Here is a 19,392-nt window from a genome sequence, read left to right as displayed (position 1 = left end):
TCTACCTTCTTGAGTTCTTTGTATATATTAGATATTAGCCCTCTGTCAGATTTAGGTTTGGTGAAGATCCTTTCCCAATCTGTTGGTTGACTTTTTGTCCTTTTGACAGTGTCCTTTTGTATAAGTGATTGTTTTTATTTATTTATTTTCTATATTCTTTGTTTACATTCCTAATGTGTTCCCCTTTCCTGGTTCCCCTCTCCCCATTGGTCTCATAAGCCCTCTTCCCTCTGCCACTTCCCAATCACCCCCCCTCCCATTTCCCTGTCCTGGTACTCCCCTACAGTGCTGGATCAACACTTTTCAGAACCAGGGCCCTCTCTTTCCCTCTTCTTGGGTATCATTTGATAAGCTAACTGTGTCTTGAGAATTCAGAGCTTCTGGGGTAATTAATATCCACTTATCAGTGATTTCATCCCATGTGTATTCTTTTGTGATTGGGTTACCTCACTTAGGATGATATTTTCCAGTCCCAAGCATTTGCCTAAGAATTTCATGAATTCATTGTTCTTAATTGCTGAGTAGTATTACATTGTGTAAATATACCACATTTTCTGTATCCATTCCTCCATTGAGGGACATCTGGGTTCTTTCCAGCTTCTGGCTATTATAAATAGGGCTGCTATAAACATAGTGGAGCATGTGTCCTTACTGCATGCTGGGGAATCCTCTGGGTATATGCCCAGGAGTGGTATAGCAGGGTCCTCCGGAAGTGTCATGTCCAGTATTCTGAGGAACCGCCAGACTGATTTCCAAAGTGGTTGTACCATCTTGCAATCACACCAGCAGTGAAAGACTGTTCCTCTTTCTCCACATCCTTGCCAACACATGTGGTCTCTTGAGTTTTTAACCTTAGCCATTCTGACTGGTGTGAGGTGAAATATCAGGGTTGTTTTGATTTGCATTTCCCTAATGATTAATGATGTTGAACATTTCTTAAGGTGCTTCTCAGCCATCCGAAGTTCTTCATGTGAAAATTCTTTGTTTAGCTCTATACCCCACTTTTTAATAGGGTTTATTTGGTTTCTGAGGTCTAACTTCTTGAGTTCTTTGCATATATTGGATATTAGACCTCTGTCAGATTTAGGGTTGGATCCTTTCCCAATCTGTTGGTTGCCATTTTGTCCTTTTATCAATGTCCTTTGCCTTACAGAAACTTTGATTTTATGAGATCCCATTTGTCACTTCTTGATTTTAGAGCATAAGCTATTGGTGTTCTGTTGAGGAACTTTTCCCCTGTGCCCATGTCCTCAAGCGCCTTCCCCAGTTTCTTTTCTATTAGTTTCAGTGTGTCAGGTTTTATGTGGAGGTCTTTGATCCACTTGGAGTTGAGTTTAGTACAAGGACATAAGAATGAATCAATTTGCATTCTTCTGCATGTTGACCTCCAATTGAACCAGCACCATTTGATGAAAAGGCTATCTTTTTTCCACTGGATGCTCCTTTGTCGAAGATCAAGTGACCATAGGTGTGTTGGTTCATTTCTGGGTCTTCAATCCTATTCCATTGATCTGCTTGCCTGACATCGTACCAATACCATGCAGTTTTTATCACTATTGCTCTGTAGTAAAGTTTGAGGTCTGGGATACTGAATCCCCCTGAAGTTCTTTTACTGTTGAGAATAGTTTTAGCTATCCTGGGTTTTTTGTTATTCCAGATGAATTTGAACATTGCTCTTTCTAGCTCTATGAAGAACTGGGTTGGGATTTTGATGAGGATTGCATTGAATCTGTAGATTGCCTTTGGCAGGATGGTCATTTTAACTATATTAATCCTGCCAATCCATGAGCATGGAAGATTTTTCCATTTTCTGAGATCTTCAATTTCCTTCTTCAGAGATCTGAAGTTCTTGTCATATAGGTCTTTCACTTGTTTGGTTAGAGTCACCCCAAGATACTTTATGCTGTTTGTGGCTATCGTGAAGGGTGTCATTTCCCTAATTTCTTTCTCAGTCTGCTTATCCGTTGAGTATATAAAGGCTACTGATTTGCTTGAGTTGATTTTGTAGCCAGCCACTTGGCTGAAGTTGTTTATCAGCTGTAGGAGTTCTCTAGTCGAGTTTTTTTGGGTCACTTAAGTATACTATCATATCTGCAAATAGTGATAGTTTGACTTCTTCCTTTCCAATTTGTATCCCTTTGACCTCATTATGTTATCTAATTGCTCTAGCTAGGACTTCAAGAACTATATTGAAAAGATATGGAGAGAGGGGGCAGCCTTGTCTAGTTTCTGATTTTAGTGGGATTGCTTCAAGTTTCTCTTTATTTAGTTTGATGTTGGCTACTGGTTTGCTGTATATTCCTTTTACTGTGTTTGGATATGGGCCTTGAATTCCTGTCCTTTCCAAGATTTTTAGCATGAAAGGATGCTGAATTTTGTCAAATGCTTTTTCAGCATCTAATGAAATGATCATATGGGTTTTTTTCTTCTCATAATGTTTTGTCTGGGTTCTTTTCACTTTTTCTTTTCTGTTTTTGTAATCTTAAAAGTCTTTTGCATATAATAGTTTCTGATTTTATGTTTTTATGAGACTTTTTTGTATGTGAATTTGTGTGTCTCTATATATGTGTTTATTGTGCCTTTTCTTTGGCTCTTTTTTCTGTTTTTTTGTTTTATTCTGGTTTGTCTGTTTTGCTTTAGATGCCTGTTTTTAATGAGGGAAGAGCCAGAAAGGACATGGATTTGGAGAGATGAAGGATCTAGGAGGTGTTGAGGGAAGAGAAATCATTATCAGAATATTGTATAGAAAAATTTTCTTTTTAATTAAAAAAAAGCATCCTATCATAAGCTATGAATTTATCATATAAATTCATGAAACTAAAAGTATTTTAGCAACATATAATTGTTGCATATAAATGTAATTCTTTGACTTGATAAGGATCCAAGAGACCTGGCTTGGCATCCTCTGCTGGGGTTGAATTCCTGTTTACCTTAACACTGGAAAGCTAGAATCTTGATGCCATGGACCTTTTGCATATAAAGTGAAGGTTAAAATGTGTAAGATGGCTCAGCAATTAAGAACACTGGCTGCTCTTCAGAGGACCCAAATTCAATGCCCAGCACCTATATCACAGTTCACAACTATCTGTAACTCCAGTTGCAGGAGATCCAACACCCTCTTCTGCCTTTTGTGGATACCTGGCATGCATGTGGTACACAACATCCAAGCAGATAAAATGCCCATATACTTAAATAAAGTAAATTCATTAAGCTCTGTACCTTATGGAGTCACTGCAAGGTTGAACTGTCAGGCCATATACATTTTAAAGGAATGCCTGGTAGAGTAAGTACCCCCCAAGTAGAAAATCATAAATGGAGAAAACTCTAATGTGGTCAGCCTTGTTTGCTGGATGTCTCTCTTACTCATCTCTGAGTCACTCCCGTTGTCTTTCTCCTCAGCCCCTTTCAGATGTCCACATTTCCATAGTGTGTGTTTATATTGTAATATCACATCAATAATCCTCATCAGAATTCAGCTCTGCAGTGCGACTTTTTCTCTCATATAGATCTCTTCATTTTCCTGCTGTAGTTTTTTGTGATAGATACTGAAGTCATGAGCATTTTATTATTGTGGACACATGTATTATATATGTTCAATGCTTAAATTTCCATTTTCTTGTTTTCCTTGAAATTAATAGCAGTCTCCTTTTCCTGCCCTAATTTTCAAAATGTTTCTTGTGAATATATCTGTAGCTTCTCAGACAACTCTATAAAGTATCCCTCGAAATAGCCATGCTTAGCATCTTAATTCCCTGTCTTTTTCCTGTGTTCATCCCCTCCTGAACCATCAGCTCAGCTGCTGTTTCAGTGTGTCTGTACAAGGGATATGTAAGGAGGGATTTATCACAGGGGTTTTGTGCTCCACTCACATAGGAGATGGTTCCCTCTAAGGTGGTTGTATTCAAAAGATACCATGGAAGTACACATGGCAGAGGTTTAAACGTGACAATTGCTTAGGGCACTAGAGAGCAAGGAGTCTGCAATCTAGGAACATGAGCTAAACTTTCCGGAAGTGACCCAGACTCCGCCAGCTCTCTTAGCCACCTTATGATGGTGTGTCCTGCAGAAACAGCCGATAGCCTTCCTCTCAGATGTTATGAATTCAGCCACACCCCTGGTCTAGGACTTGAAGCTGCAGGAAAAAGGTGATTGACTGCAGGCTGGGGCACTGCCCAGGTGAACCAGACGGTCAGATGGTGTGCAGATCTCCTGACATACCCACTGGACTTGAGTATCAAAAAGTGACAGCATCCCACTTCTACTCCCCTCTTTCCCCCATTGGAGGTGCTTGGATCAAGCCACAGGGGTCTCAGCATGTCCCACTACTCCTGGCCACTTGCTACAGTTACTTGTCTTCTTGCTTGTATGAAATGAAGTCCTCATTGCAGCCCTGACTGGTCTAGATCTCCTAAACCTGTCTAGTAGTCATCACACCCAGCTTGCTTAGTAGATGGGAACGTGGGCATGGACCATTGAGCCTGGCTTATTCCCTCCTTTCCCCTTGAAAATGTCTCTTGTGTACCACTTACTGCAAAAACTGTGGAGAAGGAAATCCTGAAAATGAACTGTGGCTTGCCCTACATTAACTCATTACAGGTGACTGTGAGAATGCTTCTCTCAGATCTGACCCCAGAGCTGACCTGTGTCTGATGATCGATAGACCCAGCACTGCTGTCTAGAATCGATTACCATGTTTCTTCTGAGGGTATACCTCTCATATTTGGCTCCTAGGCAAAGACTGAGCATACAGGGGTACTAAGGGAGGCTTGTCCCCTGCCCAATTCAACTATAATTGCACTGTAACCTACTACGCATTCAGACAGCCTGGCAGCCTGCTCTCCCCTGGGTCAGACCAGCACCAGCCTCTGGCAGGCCTTTCTGCGTTCCCTAGGCTCCTGCCTCATTTTCTCTCACTGACCCTTTTCCTTTTACTTTTCTTGACTTTAAATCCAGGTTCTGTGTCAGCTTTGCAGATGTGCCTGGCTGTCTTACCTATTTTGCTTCCAATGTTATCTGAGGAATTTTTGTTACCTCTTCTTTTTGCAGATCTTCTTTTCTGGACCCCAGGTCCTCGTCTTTCTTGTCTTGCCTCCCTTTCGGGCGGAATCCATCCTCCACATGGGAGGTAAATTATTGAAACCTCGCATGACTGAAAACTTTATTTTAATCTCACCCTTGAGGGATGACTTGGCTGGGTATGGAATTCTAGTTTGGAAGTGATTTCCCCTCATTATTTTAAACACATTCTCTATCACCTCATAGTTTTCAATGTAAATGCTGAGAAATATGCCATTTTGATTTCTGATAGTTTGTGTGTTTCCTATTTTCTCTCTACAAGCTTTTATAGTTTCTTAACCCCTGATGCTTTGGGCTCTCATGGAGTTCTGGCTTGTCATCGTGTTGGAGCCCAGTCAGCCTGGGGACATCTGTCCTGCAGGCCTGTGGCAGGCTCATGTGCTTTGGTAGTTTCCGGTCTCATTCTCTGTTCTCTCTCGGAATCGGGCTGACGTGTTTAACTGTGATGCTTTCTGCATTGATTCCCGTCTTCTTATTTCCTTTTGCTTTCCAAGCGATTAATTGAACTTCTTTCTTAAATAACTTTTAGTTTGTGTGTGTGTTTTTCAGTTTCTAAGGTCCCTTTCTGTTCTTTGATTTAAGAGAATAGCAGTCTGTTCTTGTTTCATGGATATGTTGTATTACTGGAGAAATTTATTGCATTCCCTTCAGTGTCTCTCATGGGAATTCTTTTTTTTTCTTTTTTTTTTAAAGAATTCTCATTTTATGAAATCCTCAAGATGAACTGGATGCTGCAACAGCTGCTCTCTTGGGTTTAGGTGTTGTTCCTTCTTGGAATCCATGTGTGAGTCTGCGATAGACAATCTTTAGGTGCCTCATCCAACCAGTCCCGGTAGTGTTTCATCTCTTCGTCTTGGCACTCCAGCTGTAATTAGTCCTGCATTTGGCAGGGCAGCCACATTTGCTGCAGGCTGGCTTCTGAAGGGGCTAGGCCTTGGAGCCACAGCGGCAGCACAGCAAAGCATATTGTGATGCTTTCCACAGGATGACACTCCTTTCGTCATCTAGCTTCTATGGCGGCCAAAGAGTGCGAATTCTCTTTTTGCTTTACTTGTTCTCTTTTTTCATTTTCCGTTTTGTTTATTTGTTCACATGCTGGGAGATCCCTGACTATTTTATCATAGTCAAAGAGTTCAGTTTGGTAATTTGTGCTTATGGTAAAAGTTATTGCTCAGTATCTACAGGCCCTCCAAGCCTTTGCTCATGTTCCCTTTCTGAGATATAGAATGCTCGCCTTACTTAAAACCACATCTGTGTGCCTCTCCGAGCCTCTGCCCTGCCTTTCTGTTTTCTCTTTCTCCCATACTACTTTTTATCATTGATATACTTGGAAAATTATATATTTGGGTTGTTTTATCTTCTTCCACTAGAATACTTACTGCTTGCAGTTGTTTTTTACTTTTTAATAAATATAGTTCAACCAATTAGAATAGTGCCCAGCATAAAATGATAAGTCACTCAATAAGTATCTTAATTAAGGATATTAACCTGATATTATTTGTAGGTCTTTCCTTATGAATTTCCCATTTTTCCCACAAATGAATCTTTATCTGACCTGGGTTCCTGACAGGCTAGGTGGAAGGATCTGTAGGAAGATACAGCGTGCTCTATCTAGAAGTCAGTATTAGTGTAGCTGGGCAAGACTGAAGGAGCTGAGGACTGACTGTCGGGTGATACCATGCTGCTGTCTTTTCCTGTTTGCTAACTCTAAAAGTCTACCTTGTCCAGGTTGTCCACATAGAAATGCCTTACTTACCCCTCTGTAACAGTAGGAAAGGAACTTGGTCAACAAGAAGCAGGGGAGAATCTAGGACACTATTTCTCATGTAGACTTCTGGCCACTTTTACTGTTTCCTTGTTGGCTTATTTTTATGCCAACTTGGTATTCATTCCTTCAGAACTGTCCTCAGTTCCAGTTTCAGAAATACTGAAGTTCAGTTACCTGCTTCCTGTTGGTCTGTAGCCCTCTTGCCTCTTTGTTCAACCCCATCTCTCTCTACATGTTGTGCGGTGAGCAGAATGCATGGAACTGAACTGGAAATTATTGTCTGACTGAACTCTCATTTGTATTGACTTGTTTGTCCCCTGCTTTTATGGATTTCTGTTTTCCCCAATGGCTCAGTTGTTGTTTCGGTTGAATGTGAGAGCAAGAGGAAAGGACAATGCTGAACTCTTTTTCCCAAAGTCCTTGCAGATCATAGTCAGTGCTGTTTGTATAAAGACTAGTAGTTAGATGTAGTTCCTGAGCATAAAGACCACAGAGCACAGTAACTCAGTGATTGCTTTTTCTTAATACATTTTCAAATTGTTCCACATCCTGCTGTATAGTAGGCTTACTAGTTGTTGACCGGATGAATGGATTTTCAAGTAGACAGGATCCTTGTGTTATACTGTAGCACACTGATTGCACAGTAGGAGAGTAGAGGCACTTTGAGCATTTTATTTATTTGCATATTTAATGTTTTCTAGTGACAAAAAGAGATTTACAGAAGGGTGTAGATTCAATAATAATGTGAAGCTTAGTATTTACAGCACGGGGCCTGGGCATTGGAAGGTGTCTGTAATGAGCATAGTTACATTGACCTTAGAACTAGGTTTCTGAAGATGCATTAAACCAACATCCTGGTAGTTGCTACCTAATAACCCTAAAAGGAAAATTACTTTTTGGGGACAAAGGTTCTGTGTGACAGATGAAAAGTCCCTGGAATCATTTTTATTATACAAACATAAAAGTAATTTACAAAAGGTGTCTGAAGCTCTCGACATGTTTTAAAGTTTAATTTTTAATTTTATTTTATTTAAGTGTATAGGGGTTTTGCCTATGTCTATGCCTGTGCACCACTTGCTTGTAGTGCTTATATAGGCAAGAAGATTCCCAAGAATTGGAGTTACAGATATTTGTGAGTCTCCATGTAGATGCTGGGAATTGAACCCCAATCCCCTGGAAGAGTAGCTAGTGCTGTCAGCCACTGAACCATCTTTTTAGCACCAACCTTGACCCATTTTTCAATGATGTATAGTGAATGCTTCTTTTTTTTTTTTTTCTTTATGGTTATTTTTTTTATTCGATATAATTTATTTACATTTCAAATGATTTCCCCTTTTCTTTTTTTTAATTTTTTTTATTCGATATAATTTATTTACATTTCAAATGATTTCCCCTTTTCTAGCCCCCCACTCCCCGAAAGTCCCGTAAGCTCCCTTCTCTTCCCCTGTCCTCCCACCCACCCCTTCCCACTTCCCCATTCTGGTTATGTCGAATACTGCTTCACTGAGTCTTTCCAGAACCAGGGGCCACTCCTCCTTTCTTCTTGTATCTCATTTGATGTGTGGATTATGTTTTGGATATTCCAGTTTTCTAGGTTAATATCCACTTATTAGTGAGTGCATACCATGATTCACCTTTTGAGTCTGGGTTACCTCACTTAGTATGATGTTCTCTAGCTCCATCCATTTGCCTAAGAATTTCATGAATTCATTGTTTCTAATGGCTGAATAGCACTCCATTGTGTAGATATACCACATTTTTTGCATCCACTCTTCTGTTGAGGGATACCTGGGTTCTTTCCAGCATCTGGCAATTATAAATAGGGCTGCTATGAACATAGTAGAGCATGTATCCTTATTACATGGTGGGGAATCCTCTGGGTATATGCCCAGGAGTGCCCAACTCAATTCTTCACAGAGTTAGAAAGAGCAATTATCAAATTCATCTGGAACAACAAAAAAACCCAGGATAGCTAAAACTATTCTCAGCAACAAAAGAAAATCGGGGGGGAATCAGTATCCCTGACCTCAAGCAATACTACAGAGCAATAGTGTTAAAAACTGCATGGTATTGGTACAGTGACAGGCAGGAGGATCAATGGAACAGGATTGAAGATCCAGAAATGAACCCACACACCTATGGCCACTTGATCCTCGACAAAGAGGCTGAAAACATCCAATGGAAAAAAGATAGCCTTTTCAACAAATGGTGCTGGTTCAACTGGAGGGCAGCACGCAGAAGAATGCGAATTGATCCATCCTTGTCTCCTTGTACTAAGCTCAAATCCAAATGGATCAAGGACCTCCACATAAAGCCAGACACTCTGAAGCTAATAGAAAAGAAACTGGGGAAGACCCTTGAGGACATCGGTACAGGGAGAAAGTTTCTGAACAGAACACCAATAGCGTATGCTCTAAGAGCAAGAATTGACAAATGGGACCTCATAAAATTACAAAGTTTCTGTAAGGCAAAGGACACCATCAAGAGGACAAATCGGCAACCAACACACTGGGAAAAGATCTTCACCAATCCTACATCAGATAGAGGGCTAATATCCAATATATATAAAGAACTCAAGAAGTTAGACTCCAGAAAACCAAACAACCCTATTAAAAAATGGGGTACAGAGTTAAACAAAGAATTCTCACCTGAAGAACTTCGGATGGCGGAGAAGCATCTTAAAAAATGCTCAACTTCATTAGTCATTAGGGAAATGCAAATCAAAACAACCCTGAGATTTCATCTTACACCAGTCAGAATGGCTAAGATTAAAAATTCAGGAGACAGCAGGTGTTGGAGAGGGTGTGGAGAAAGAGGAACACTCCTCCACTGCTGGTGGGGTTGCAAATTGGTACAACCACTCTGGAAATCAGTCTGGCGGTTCCTCCGAAAACTGGACACCTTACTTCCAGAAGATCCTGCTATACCACTCCTGGGCATATACCCAGAAGACTCCCCACCATGTAATAAGGATACATGTTCTACTATGTTCATAGCAGCCCTATTTGTAATTGCCAGATGCTGGAAAGAACCCAGGTATCCCTCAACAGAAGAGTGGATGCAAAAAATGTGGTATATCTACACAATGGAGTACTATTCAGCCATTAGAAACAATGAATTCATGAAATTTTTAGGCAAATGGATGGAGCTAGAGAATATCATACTAAGTGAGGTAACCCAGACTCAAAAGGTGAACCATGGTATGCACTCACTAATAAGTGGATATTAACCTAGAAAACTGGAATACCCAAAACATAATCCACACATCAAATGAGATACAAGAAGAAAGGAGGAGTGGCCCCTGGTTCTGGAAAGACTCAGTGAAACAGTATTCAGCAAAACCAGAACGGGGAAGTGGGAAGGGGTGGGTGGGAGGACAGGGGAAGAGAAGGGGGTTTGCGGGACTTTCGGGGAGTGGGGGGGCTAGAAAAGGGGAAATCATTTGAAATGTAAATAAATTATATCGAATAAAAAAAAAAGAAAAAAAAAGTTTTATTTGGGACAGACTAAAGATAGGACAACAAATCAAACAATGGGGACAATGGCTTAAATTTCAGTGACTCTTGGTTCAATATTATAATAGAATCTCCAGCAATTTCTAAAATGGTCTAAGTATACTTTTATCATTTTGTACCATGTATTTATGCAAAGTGAAAGTTTCATGACTATAAAATCAAAATATTAATCAACTAAAAAATATTGACAATGTTCTACAAACTATTCTCAAATAATTCCATCTTTAATAAATTATAAAATTATATGTATACCAAAGAATTATGTTAAAATCAGTTTTATGATCGGTTTTTAAATGCTTTATCTGTTTTATCTGTATGCTCAGGGTCACGTAAAGGGTCATATGTTTAATGAACCAGGGGTTAGTAGGCCAAATAAGGTGATGGTATTGTTATCATCTCAGTGAGAAGAATTTCAAGTATAATTTTAGAATTCATTCATTATAAACTTATTCATAGAATGAAAACATAATTGAATTTTTTTTTCTTGGCAGCAACTTGAACTGGTGGAACCAAGTGGTTGGATTCACGTTCCTTTAACTGACAATCATAAGAAGCCAACTCGCACATTCATGATACAGATTGCTGTTCTAGCCAATCATCAGAATGGAAGAGATACCCACATGAGGCAAATTAAAATATACACACCAGTGGAAGAGAGCTCCATTGGGAAGTTCCCTAGATGCACAACCATTGATTTCATGATGTATCGTTCAATACGGTGACTTTAAAATGGACAGAAGTGAACAGACATTTGTTTTATCCTATCATTGCATAGTATATCAAGTATCATTGATGAAAAAGTGTGTTTACAATTTTACATACATTTAGAAATAATTTAGATAAATAACTTTTAGATCTGTTTTTTATATAATAAAGCTCATATATTTTATGTTGCTAAAAATGAATTTGAAGTCAATCTTCACATTTTTCTTTATATTAAAAGAAAACAAGTTAAACTGAAAAATTCAAAATGTACATAATATTTTTTTACCAGCATGGTGGTTATTTCATATAACGTTGTTGGATATTGGGGGCAAAACTTTTTCTAATGTATATGTAATTTTCAATAGTATTGATGAAGTGGAAACTTAAAGATCTTTGGAAAATTAGTTGTGTTGGATGGTGTTTTCCTGGGACAGACATGTTTTCCTGAAACAGACACCGGTGAAAGAACATTTGGCTGAAACAGACACAGGCATGTTCTGCTAAAGCAAGCATGTGAAAGGACTCTGATGAAGGATTCTTCTTCGCTGACAACATGTATGTATTGGTCTACCTTACACAGTTGAACTGCATTTGTTGGGACTCCAACACCAAAATACTTCTGGTGGTGTGCTACGGCTTCTTGATGCTTCTGTGGACTGGGCTGATTGGCAGAGACCTGCCAGTGGAGACGACTCAACGTGCTGAGCGAGCAAGTATGTGCTGAGGCAGTGAGCGGTGGAGGACACGTGATGTTAGGAGAGATATAAGTATGAGATAGGTATAAAACAGTGATGGAGGCTGAGCAGGGCTTGCTTGGAGAGCTAGCTGTGCAACGCTTGACAGGCACAGCTGAGAACTTTTCCTGCTGTTCCTGTTGGCCGTGATCCCTCCTGCTGACTAATGCCAGGGCTGAGGCCTGGCTGTCTCTGCTAGGTAGTGCCACCGCTACTGATTTGTGTTTGCTATCCTGACTGTCAGGCAGCTGCTGCTGACTCCTGTGAACTGAACAGCTGATTTCCTGACAATGCAGATGGGAGTTGCTCCAAAGAACCATATCTTCAGCAGGTCCACTTTCCTGTAGCCTGTCCGTTCCACTGCTTCTGGATGGAAGGCTAGGAAGAAGGTTAAAGTGTTTAAGAATCCTCATTTAAAAAAAAGGTGTGAAAAAATAAAGTTACACATTGATTACATTTTTAAGAAGAAATTAAATGCCACCCTCACCCCCACCTCCCAGAAACAATGGTAACTCAATCTCTGGGGAATCCTAATCTTTTTTGGGGGTGTGGGGGAAGGTGTTCCCGAGACAGGGTTTCTCAGTGTAGCCCTGGCTGTCCTGAAACTCACTCTAAACCCGGCTGGCCTTGAACTCAGAAATCTGCCTGCCTCTGCCTCTGTGCTGGGATTAAAGGTGTGGGCCACCACTGCCCAGCAGAATCCTAAGCTTGTAAGCCATTTTAAATCTAAATCCTTCTGTGGTGAATCCTGACAGATTTCACCATATAAGCCGGGAGACACTAGTAGCTACATCTTATTTATCCCCGTCCAATAAGCCCCTCTCTCCTTCCTCTCTCCAGCGAGCCAACCCAGAAGTCCTGCCTACTTGTCCAATGATTGGTCCCTATTTTCATTAGGGGACGGTTCACAAGAAGTCACCTGACTATGTGACTCCTAGTTCTAGACAGCCACTCCTGGGAATGTGTAATTAACATCATAAGCAGAATTAATACAGGTATCACCAGGGCCATCCACAACACTACCCTTTCAGTTCTAATACAAAAACTTTTCTCTCAAATGTAAATTGAGCACAACTACTACCATTTTATAATTTATAAAATACAAGATAGACACAGTCCATCTTTGTCAATAAAATAGAACATTGTCATGAGTCTTAAATTAAAAGACTTATGATTCTACACCTGATTTATGTCCTGGCTTTAGAAAGTATGCCATCTGACAGCCATCCTCTCAAATCTGTTCTCTCAATGTTAAATAACCTAGGTTGGCTATGAGACTATAAGTAGTCTTTCAACCCTGTCAGAAATCTGAGAATGACCAACATTATCTGAAGATATAGGAAGCTAACACAGCTTCCAGAACTGAGACAAGTTGTTGAGACAGCTACTTACCCATACAGCCCCAGTAAGTCAGGAATTTGGAGCATCAGTCTTCAGCCTTCTGGCCCAGGATCATGACAGACCTTTGAAAAATGGGAATTATTAAGGACTAGCCTATTCTGTCTCAGCAAAACTAAGCTGTCCTAATCTGTAAATTGTGTCCTTTCAAGAACAGTGCAGGTCTACAGGAGAAATTTCTGCTCAGTGGCCACCTAGCCACAATGTATCACTTCACCTGGAGGTAGAGATGCTCTGTTGCTTTGAATTCACTAATGGGAAGCTGTTAGGAGCAGATTTGTCTCAACAACAAGTGAATAAATAACATTAAATGTCACATTCTGTGCATTTCTGATGTTTTTGAAAACCAGCTATCTATGTAAAGTAATCTGGACTGTTGTCTGTTAATTACCCTCAGCTATTTCTAATTAAAATATCCGAAAACACCCCAACAATAAACTCAATGCCATGAATTTGCTATTTGGCTCTTAACTCACAGGCTTAAACATCTCAGATGAGTTTACAACAGCATTTATAGAAGGACTGGGGCCAAGCCTTGTACTTATGAAATTCTGTATCAATAAAAGAAATGTATGCCAATGAAACCTTGATTCTGTATCAAAATCAATTCTGTACCAAAATAAAGAATTATGACTACAACTTAGTAACAATTGTAAAGATTTTTACCAAATGAGATTATGATTATACAATCAATTCTAGTATTTCCTCCCTCTTCCAATTATGACCATTTCTAAATTTCCTAGAAAGGCAACCTTAGAATAACCACACCCCGCCCCAGGAAACTGGGACGATGACTATAACTTCTTCAAGCTGAATATGGGCGTTGAGATATTTATGAAGCGGGGAGGGGAGGGGAAATGGGAGAGTAGGTTGGCCTTAAGTCCATACCAACGATTGTATTAGTCTCTGATGTCTGTGTTCTGACTGGATCGGGCTGAAAATCCAAGGCATCAGGAGTTCAAGCAGGTCAGTTCAGCATGTCTGACAATGAGACTCAACAAGGCTGTATGTTCTGTAATCTACAAATCTCAAAACAAAATTTTAGTACCATCAGATAACTTTTTTCGTTTGATTCTCTGGAATCTAGTTCTCTGGGGGGGGGGGTCTTCCTCTATCATATCTGATCCATATAACTCTGGAAGGCTATAAACACTTTTCTAAAAAACACAAAGACAAAACCTTTCTCCCAAATCGGCATATCCTTGAGCCAGTAACCAGAAAAACCTTTATATTGACCTCTCTTCCAGAGGAATAATATAACCACAAAATTCAAAATCACACCCATTTTGGAAGTGAAAACAATCCAAAACAATGAAGTAAACTAAAATACTGTATGTGCCTATTCTTAGGCCTTTCCTATGTTGCTGTGCAGGATAATAACCCAAGAATCTCGTGGAGCCCACTTTAGAATTTGAGTATCCTATGAGGCATATTAGAGCAATATATCTTTATTCCGTCTTTTCAAACAATTGATTCACACTTCTATCTATACCCATTTATAATCAGGGAGCTTGTCAAAGCAGGATTTAAACCCAGAATTTCCATGAATCCCACATTAGACAGAATGTGAGTATCCAGTAAGACTTATTAGAGCATTACATCTTTACATCATCTTTTTTTTTTAAATTTTTTTTCATTGATATATTTTTTATTTACATTTCAATGATTTCCCCTTTTCTGGGTCCCCACTCCCCGCAAGTCCCATAAGCCTTCTTCCCTCCCCCTGTTCCTCCATCTACCCCTTCCCACTTCCCTGTTCTGGTATTCCCCTATACTGTTGCACTGAGTCTTTCCAGAACCAGGGGCCACTCCTCCATTCTTTTTGAACCTCATTTAATATGTGGATTATGTCTTGGGTATTCAAAGTTTCTAGGCTAATATCTACTTATTAGTGAGTGCATACCATGATCTTTTGAGACTCTGTTACCTCAGTTAGTATGATGTACTCCAGCTCCATCCATTTGTCTAAGAATTTCATGAATTCATTGTTTCTAATGGCTGAATAGTACTCCATTGTGTAAATATACCACATTTTTTGTATCCATTTTTTTTTTTTTTTGGTTTTTTTTCCAAGACAGGGTTTCTCTATGTAGCCCTGGCTGTCCTGGAACTCACTCTGCAGACCAGGCTGGCCTTGAACTCAGAAATCTGCCTGCCTCTGCCTCCCAAGTGCTGGGATTAAAGGTGTGAGCCACCACTGCCCAGCTCTTTACACCATCTTTAAAGCAATTAACTCAAATTTTCACTAACATCTGCCTATAGGAAGCAGGTAGTTTTTACTTCTTAAGCTCTCTGCCTAGGGCAGCCATCTTGTTATACCATCTATCTGTTCTGCTCTCTGCCTGGAGCCACAGATATTTATAATTAATACCTGATCATAGCAGGTAATTATCACTGCTCTCTCTACTTGGAGTCAGTGACTAATTTTTCTTATCCTAGTTCCGAACCGCGGGTGAAATTCCCCATGTGATTTGGACAGAATCTGTATATAAATCTATCCTAAAAGCAAGTAATCCCAATTTTATAAATTCACAGTTCAAGCAACCTCTGCCCCAAGAAGTAGGCAACTTCATTCTCCTCCTGACTCAGAGCAGCCTGTAGTCCCCACAGCAGGGGACCTCAGAATCTGCTTTCTGTTTCAATTCCCCACTTGAGTCCCTGTGACTTGTCTCAGCACTACCCAGCTACTCACTTAAAAAAATAAAATAAAATAAAACTCTAACACTCAGGCTAATAATCTTAAATTTCTAGTGGATTCTTGCCCAACATATTGGTTCGCTCCGCCCAGCTGCTCAGCCAGTTCTTATCTGTGGAGAGTCTCTCAGAGCTCCAAAATCTCTCCACCCAGCGTGCTAAGCTCCCGTGGTGGGTCACTGCCAGGACAGCCCCAAGCTTCAAAACCCCCACGGCCTTTGTGGTGCACAGCAGGCAAACCCACGCTTTGCTGCACACAGTACCTTTCTCTCTGGAACCCAAACTGTTGTGTGAAGGAAAACGCCACATAAACTTAGTTCAGAAACAATGGAAACTCAATTTCTAGGCACAGCAACTAGAATCCTAATCTTGTAAACCATATTAAATCTAAATCCTGCGGTGGTGAGTCCTGGAAGACTCGCCATATAAGCAGGGAGACGCTAGCAGCTACAACTTGCCCTCTCGCTAACACCATCCAAAAAGCCGAAATTAAATGTTTTATATAGCATCAAAATAAACTGGCACTAGGTATCTGTTATGATTCAGTCTGTTTCTGTCTGATGGCCCATTCCTGTAATCTGGCTCTCTGGAGGCAAAAGCATGGGGAGTTTGAGTTCAGTTCATACAGGGAGACCCTGTTCGAGGTCAGCCTGGTCTACAGAGTGAGTTCCAGGACAGCCAGGGCCATACAGAGAAACCCTGTCTCAAAAAACAAAAATCGAACAAAAAAAGAACCACCACTGGGGAAAGCCTTTGTCATACGTCATACAGAGCCTAAGTCTTCTGCAGAAGGGCCCTCGGTGCCTCTGGACCGCTCATCGGCTGCGCTAAGCCGGAATTCTCTATACGCCTGGCCCCATCCTCATTACAGACCCACAGATCGCTCTGGTTCCTGACTTCATGTGGTTTCCAGCAGTGACTGGACACCTTGGAATTAGGGAGCCCAGCTTCAGCCTCAACCTGTGTCTTCTTTCACCCAGGCTGGAGTCCCCATCTTAGGCTGTGTTCTCCCATCCCCCTGAGCAGTGTATCAGAGCTTCCCATAAGCCCAACCCCTGACGGCAGAGTAGGGTACAATGCAGTCTAGCACCCCCCATTTGTCTGCCCTGCGGAGTTTGGAGTCCCACACCTCAGCAGCAAGGCGGCATGCTGGGGTTAAACACAGATTTTGTGAATGCTAAGTATGCTCTCTACCTCTGAGCTATAGCCTCCAGTCGACACTTTACTTTTAAAAATGGACATTTGTAATCCTATTACTTGGGGGGCTGAGATGAGCCTCAAGTTGTTAAAAACCACAGCAAAACTAAACATTTTCTGTTCTGGCTGGAGATGTACCCCAGCCGTAGAACATTTGCCTGGCATGTACAGAGTTATGTGCATACTTAACAAAAATATTTTGCTTTGTTTTGTTTTCCCCGAGACAGGGTTTCTCTGTGTAACCCTGGCTGTCCTGGAACTCACTCTGTAGACCAGGCTGGCCTCAAATTCAGAAATCTGCCTGCCTCTGCCTCCCAAGTGCTGGGGTTAAAGGTGTGAGCCACCACTGCCCGGCTACACAAAAATATTTTTAAAGATTTTATTTAATTTATATGAGTACACTGTCAATGTCTTCAGACACACCAGAAGAGAGCATTAGATCCCATTACAGATAGTTGTGAGCCACCATGTGGGTTCTGGGAATTGAACTCAGGACTTCTGGAAGAGCAGACAGTGCTAGAAACCACTGAGACATCTCTCCAGCCCCTAACAAAAATATATGTAGAATACATATTTTCAAAAAATTATTAAAATGCTACAGAAAGATAGCAGCCCTATTTATAATTGCCAGATGCTGGAAAGAACCCAGGTATCCCTCAACAGAAGAGTGGATGCAAAAAAAATGTGCTACAGAGTACACAATGGAGTACTATTCAGCCATTAGAAACAATGAATTCATGAAATTCTTAGGCAAATGGATGGAGCTAGAGAACATCATACTAAGTGAGGTAACCCAGACTCAAAAGGTGAATCATGGTATGCACTCACTAATAAGTGGATATTAACCTAGAAAACTGGAATACCCAAAACATAATCCACACATCAAATGAGGTACAAGAAGAACGGAGGAGTGGCCCCTTGTTCTGGAAAGACTCAGTGAAGCAGTATAGGGCAAAATCAGAACAGGGAAGTGGGAAGGGTTGGGTGGGAAAACAGGGGGGGGGGAGGGAAGGGGATTGATGGGACTTTCGGGGAGTGGGGGTCCAGAAAAGGGGAAATCATTTGAAATGTAAATATATCAATAAATTAAAAAAATAAAATAATAAAATTTCAGAAAATACAGCTAAGATAATGGAGAGTACAGCAATGACTGTAGCATAAGGAATGGGAGGAAGAGGGTAGACTGCATCGGCGCAGTTAGTTACATGGTTTACACTTGTACAGTTTATTATATATGAAATATATGTTACTAAAGCTGTGAGGAAACAGCTCGTTCCACTTTAGGAATCAGTAATATCTCTTATTGTATAGGGTCTAAAAGAAAATCCATTGAACAGAACAAAGAAGAGTTACTGATTTGTTTACAATTTCAATTTGTGGTTATATAGTTAAATTTTCATACGTAATTTTCACATGTAATCTAGAGTATATGATGCTTGGAAAATGAGTTTGAGGAAATGTTAAAAGAAATTTTAAAAATGTGGAATTTTAAATTTTATTTATCAAAGAACACAGCTCTAAAAGGAAGTTGATGTAACTGTTCTTTTGTATGCCTAGAGTTGACAGACAGAACCAAGGTGAAGCTGGTATACACCTTGTTTTTAGTTTTATGCAGTCTACTAAGGGTGGTATCAGCCAAACTGGAATCCAGAAAATGCTATATGATCTCTGATTCATGAAAAAGACTGTAGAACGTTTACTGTTTACCATGGAAGATGGGGTGAGGCCAAGGAAGATACTGTGAAGGAGGCAGAGTTTGGAAAGAAATGTTCTTTGTGATAATGGCTAGAATTTCACTTTTCAAATTTGTTTTTTGTTTTGTTTTATTTTGTTTTTTGAATTTGTTTTTTTTTTTTCCGAGACAGGGTTTCTCTGTATGGCCCTGGCTGTCCTGGAACTCACTCTGTAGACCAGGCTGGCCTCGAACTCAGAAATCTGCCTGCCTCTGCCTCCCAGAGTGCTGGGATTACAGGCGTGCACCACCACCGCCTGGCTTTATCACTGCTTTTTATATGAGTAATTAATTGGAAATGTTATTTGCGTATTCTGAACTAAAAGACATTTTGATTCATTTATTCTTGTAAAATATTCGATAATTAAAACAGATTTTTAAAAGTAATTTTTAGGCCCCAATTCCTCCTGGTCTGTTGGCCATATGGGTACTATTTTAAGTACAAAATCAGATATGTATGCATGTGTGCAGTGTTTAAGAAAATTGTAACCACTTTAAACTTAAGTAGAATAATTGGTTTATTATTTCAGAGTTTTACCTTGTTAAATTTAAATTTAGCACTTATCTATTAAA

General features: G+C 40.2%; 1 protein-coding gene and 1 pseudogene across 3 annotated transcripts in view; one reads left to right on the top strand and one right to left on the bottom strand.

The window, feature by feature from the left end:
• Positions 1 to 13,835, top strand: part of Anapc10 (anaphase promoting complex subunit 10) — a 52,643-nt gene extending 38,808 nt beyond the window's left edge. For 2 of the 3 annotated variants that reach the window (XM_052166903.1, XM_052166904.1), the window contains exon 5: positions 10,851 to 13,835. In XM_052166903.1, the coding sequence (XP_052022863.1) occupies positions 10,851 to 11,081 (231 nt within the window). In that variant the 3' untranslated portion in view covers positions 11,082 to 13,835. The remainder of the gene's footprint in view (positions 1 to 10,850) is intronic. The other variant, XM_052166905.1, reaches the window with a different exon arrangement.
• On the bottom strand, positions 5,791 to 6,080 carry LOC127671852 (60S ribosomal protein L37-like; annotated as a pseudogene).
• Positions 13,836 to 19,392: the final 5,557 nt, after the last annotated feature.

The sequence above is a fragment of the Apodemus sylvaticus genome, chromosome 21 (assembly GCF_947179515.1).
Source record: "Apodemus sylvaticus chromosome 21, mApoSyl1.1, whole genome shotgun sequence".
NCBI lineage: Eukaryota > Metazoa > Chordata > Mammalia > Rodentia > Muridae > Apodemus > Apodemus sylvaticus.
This window is presented reverse-complemented; position numbering and strand designations above follow the sequence as displayed.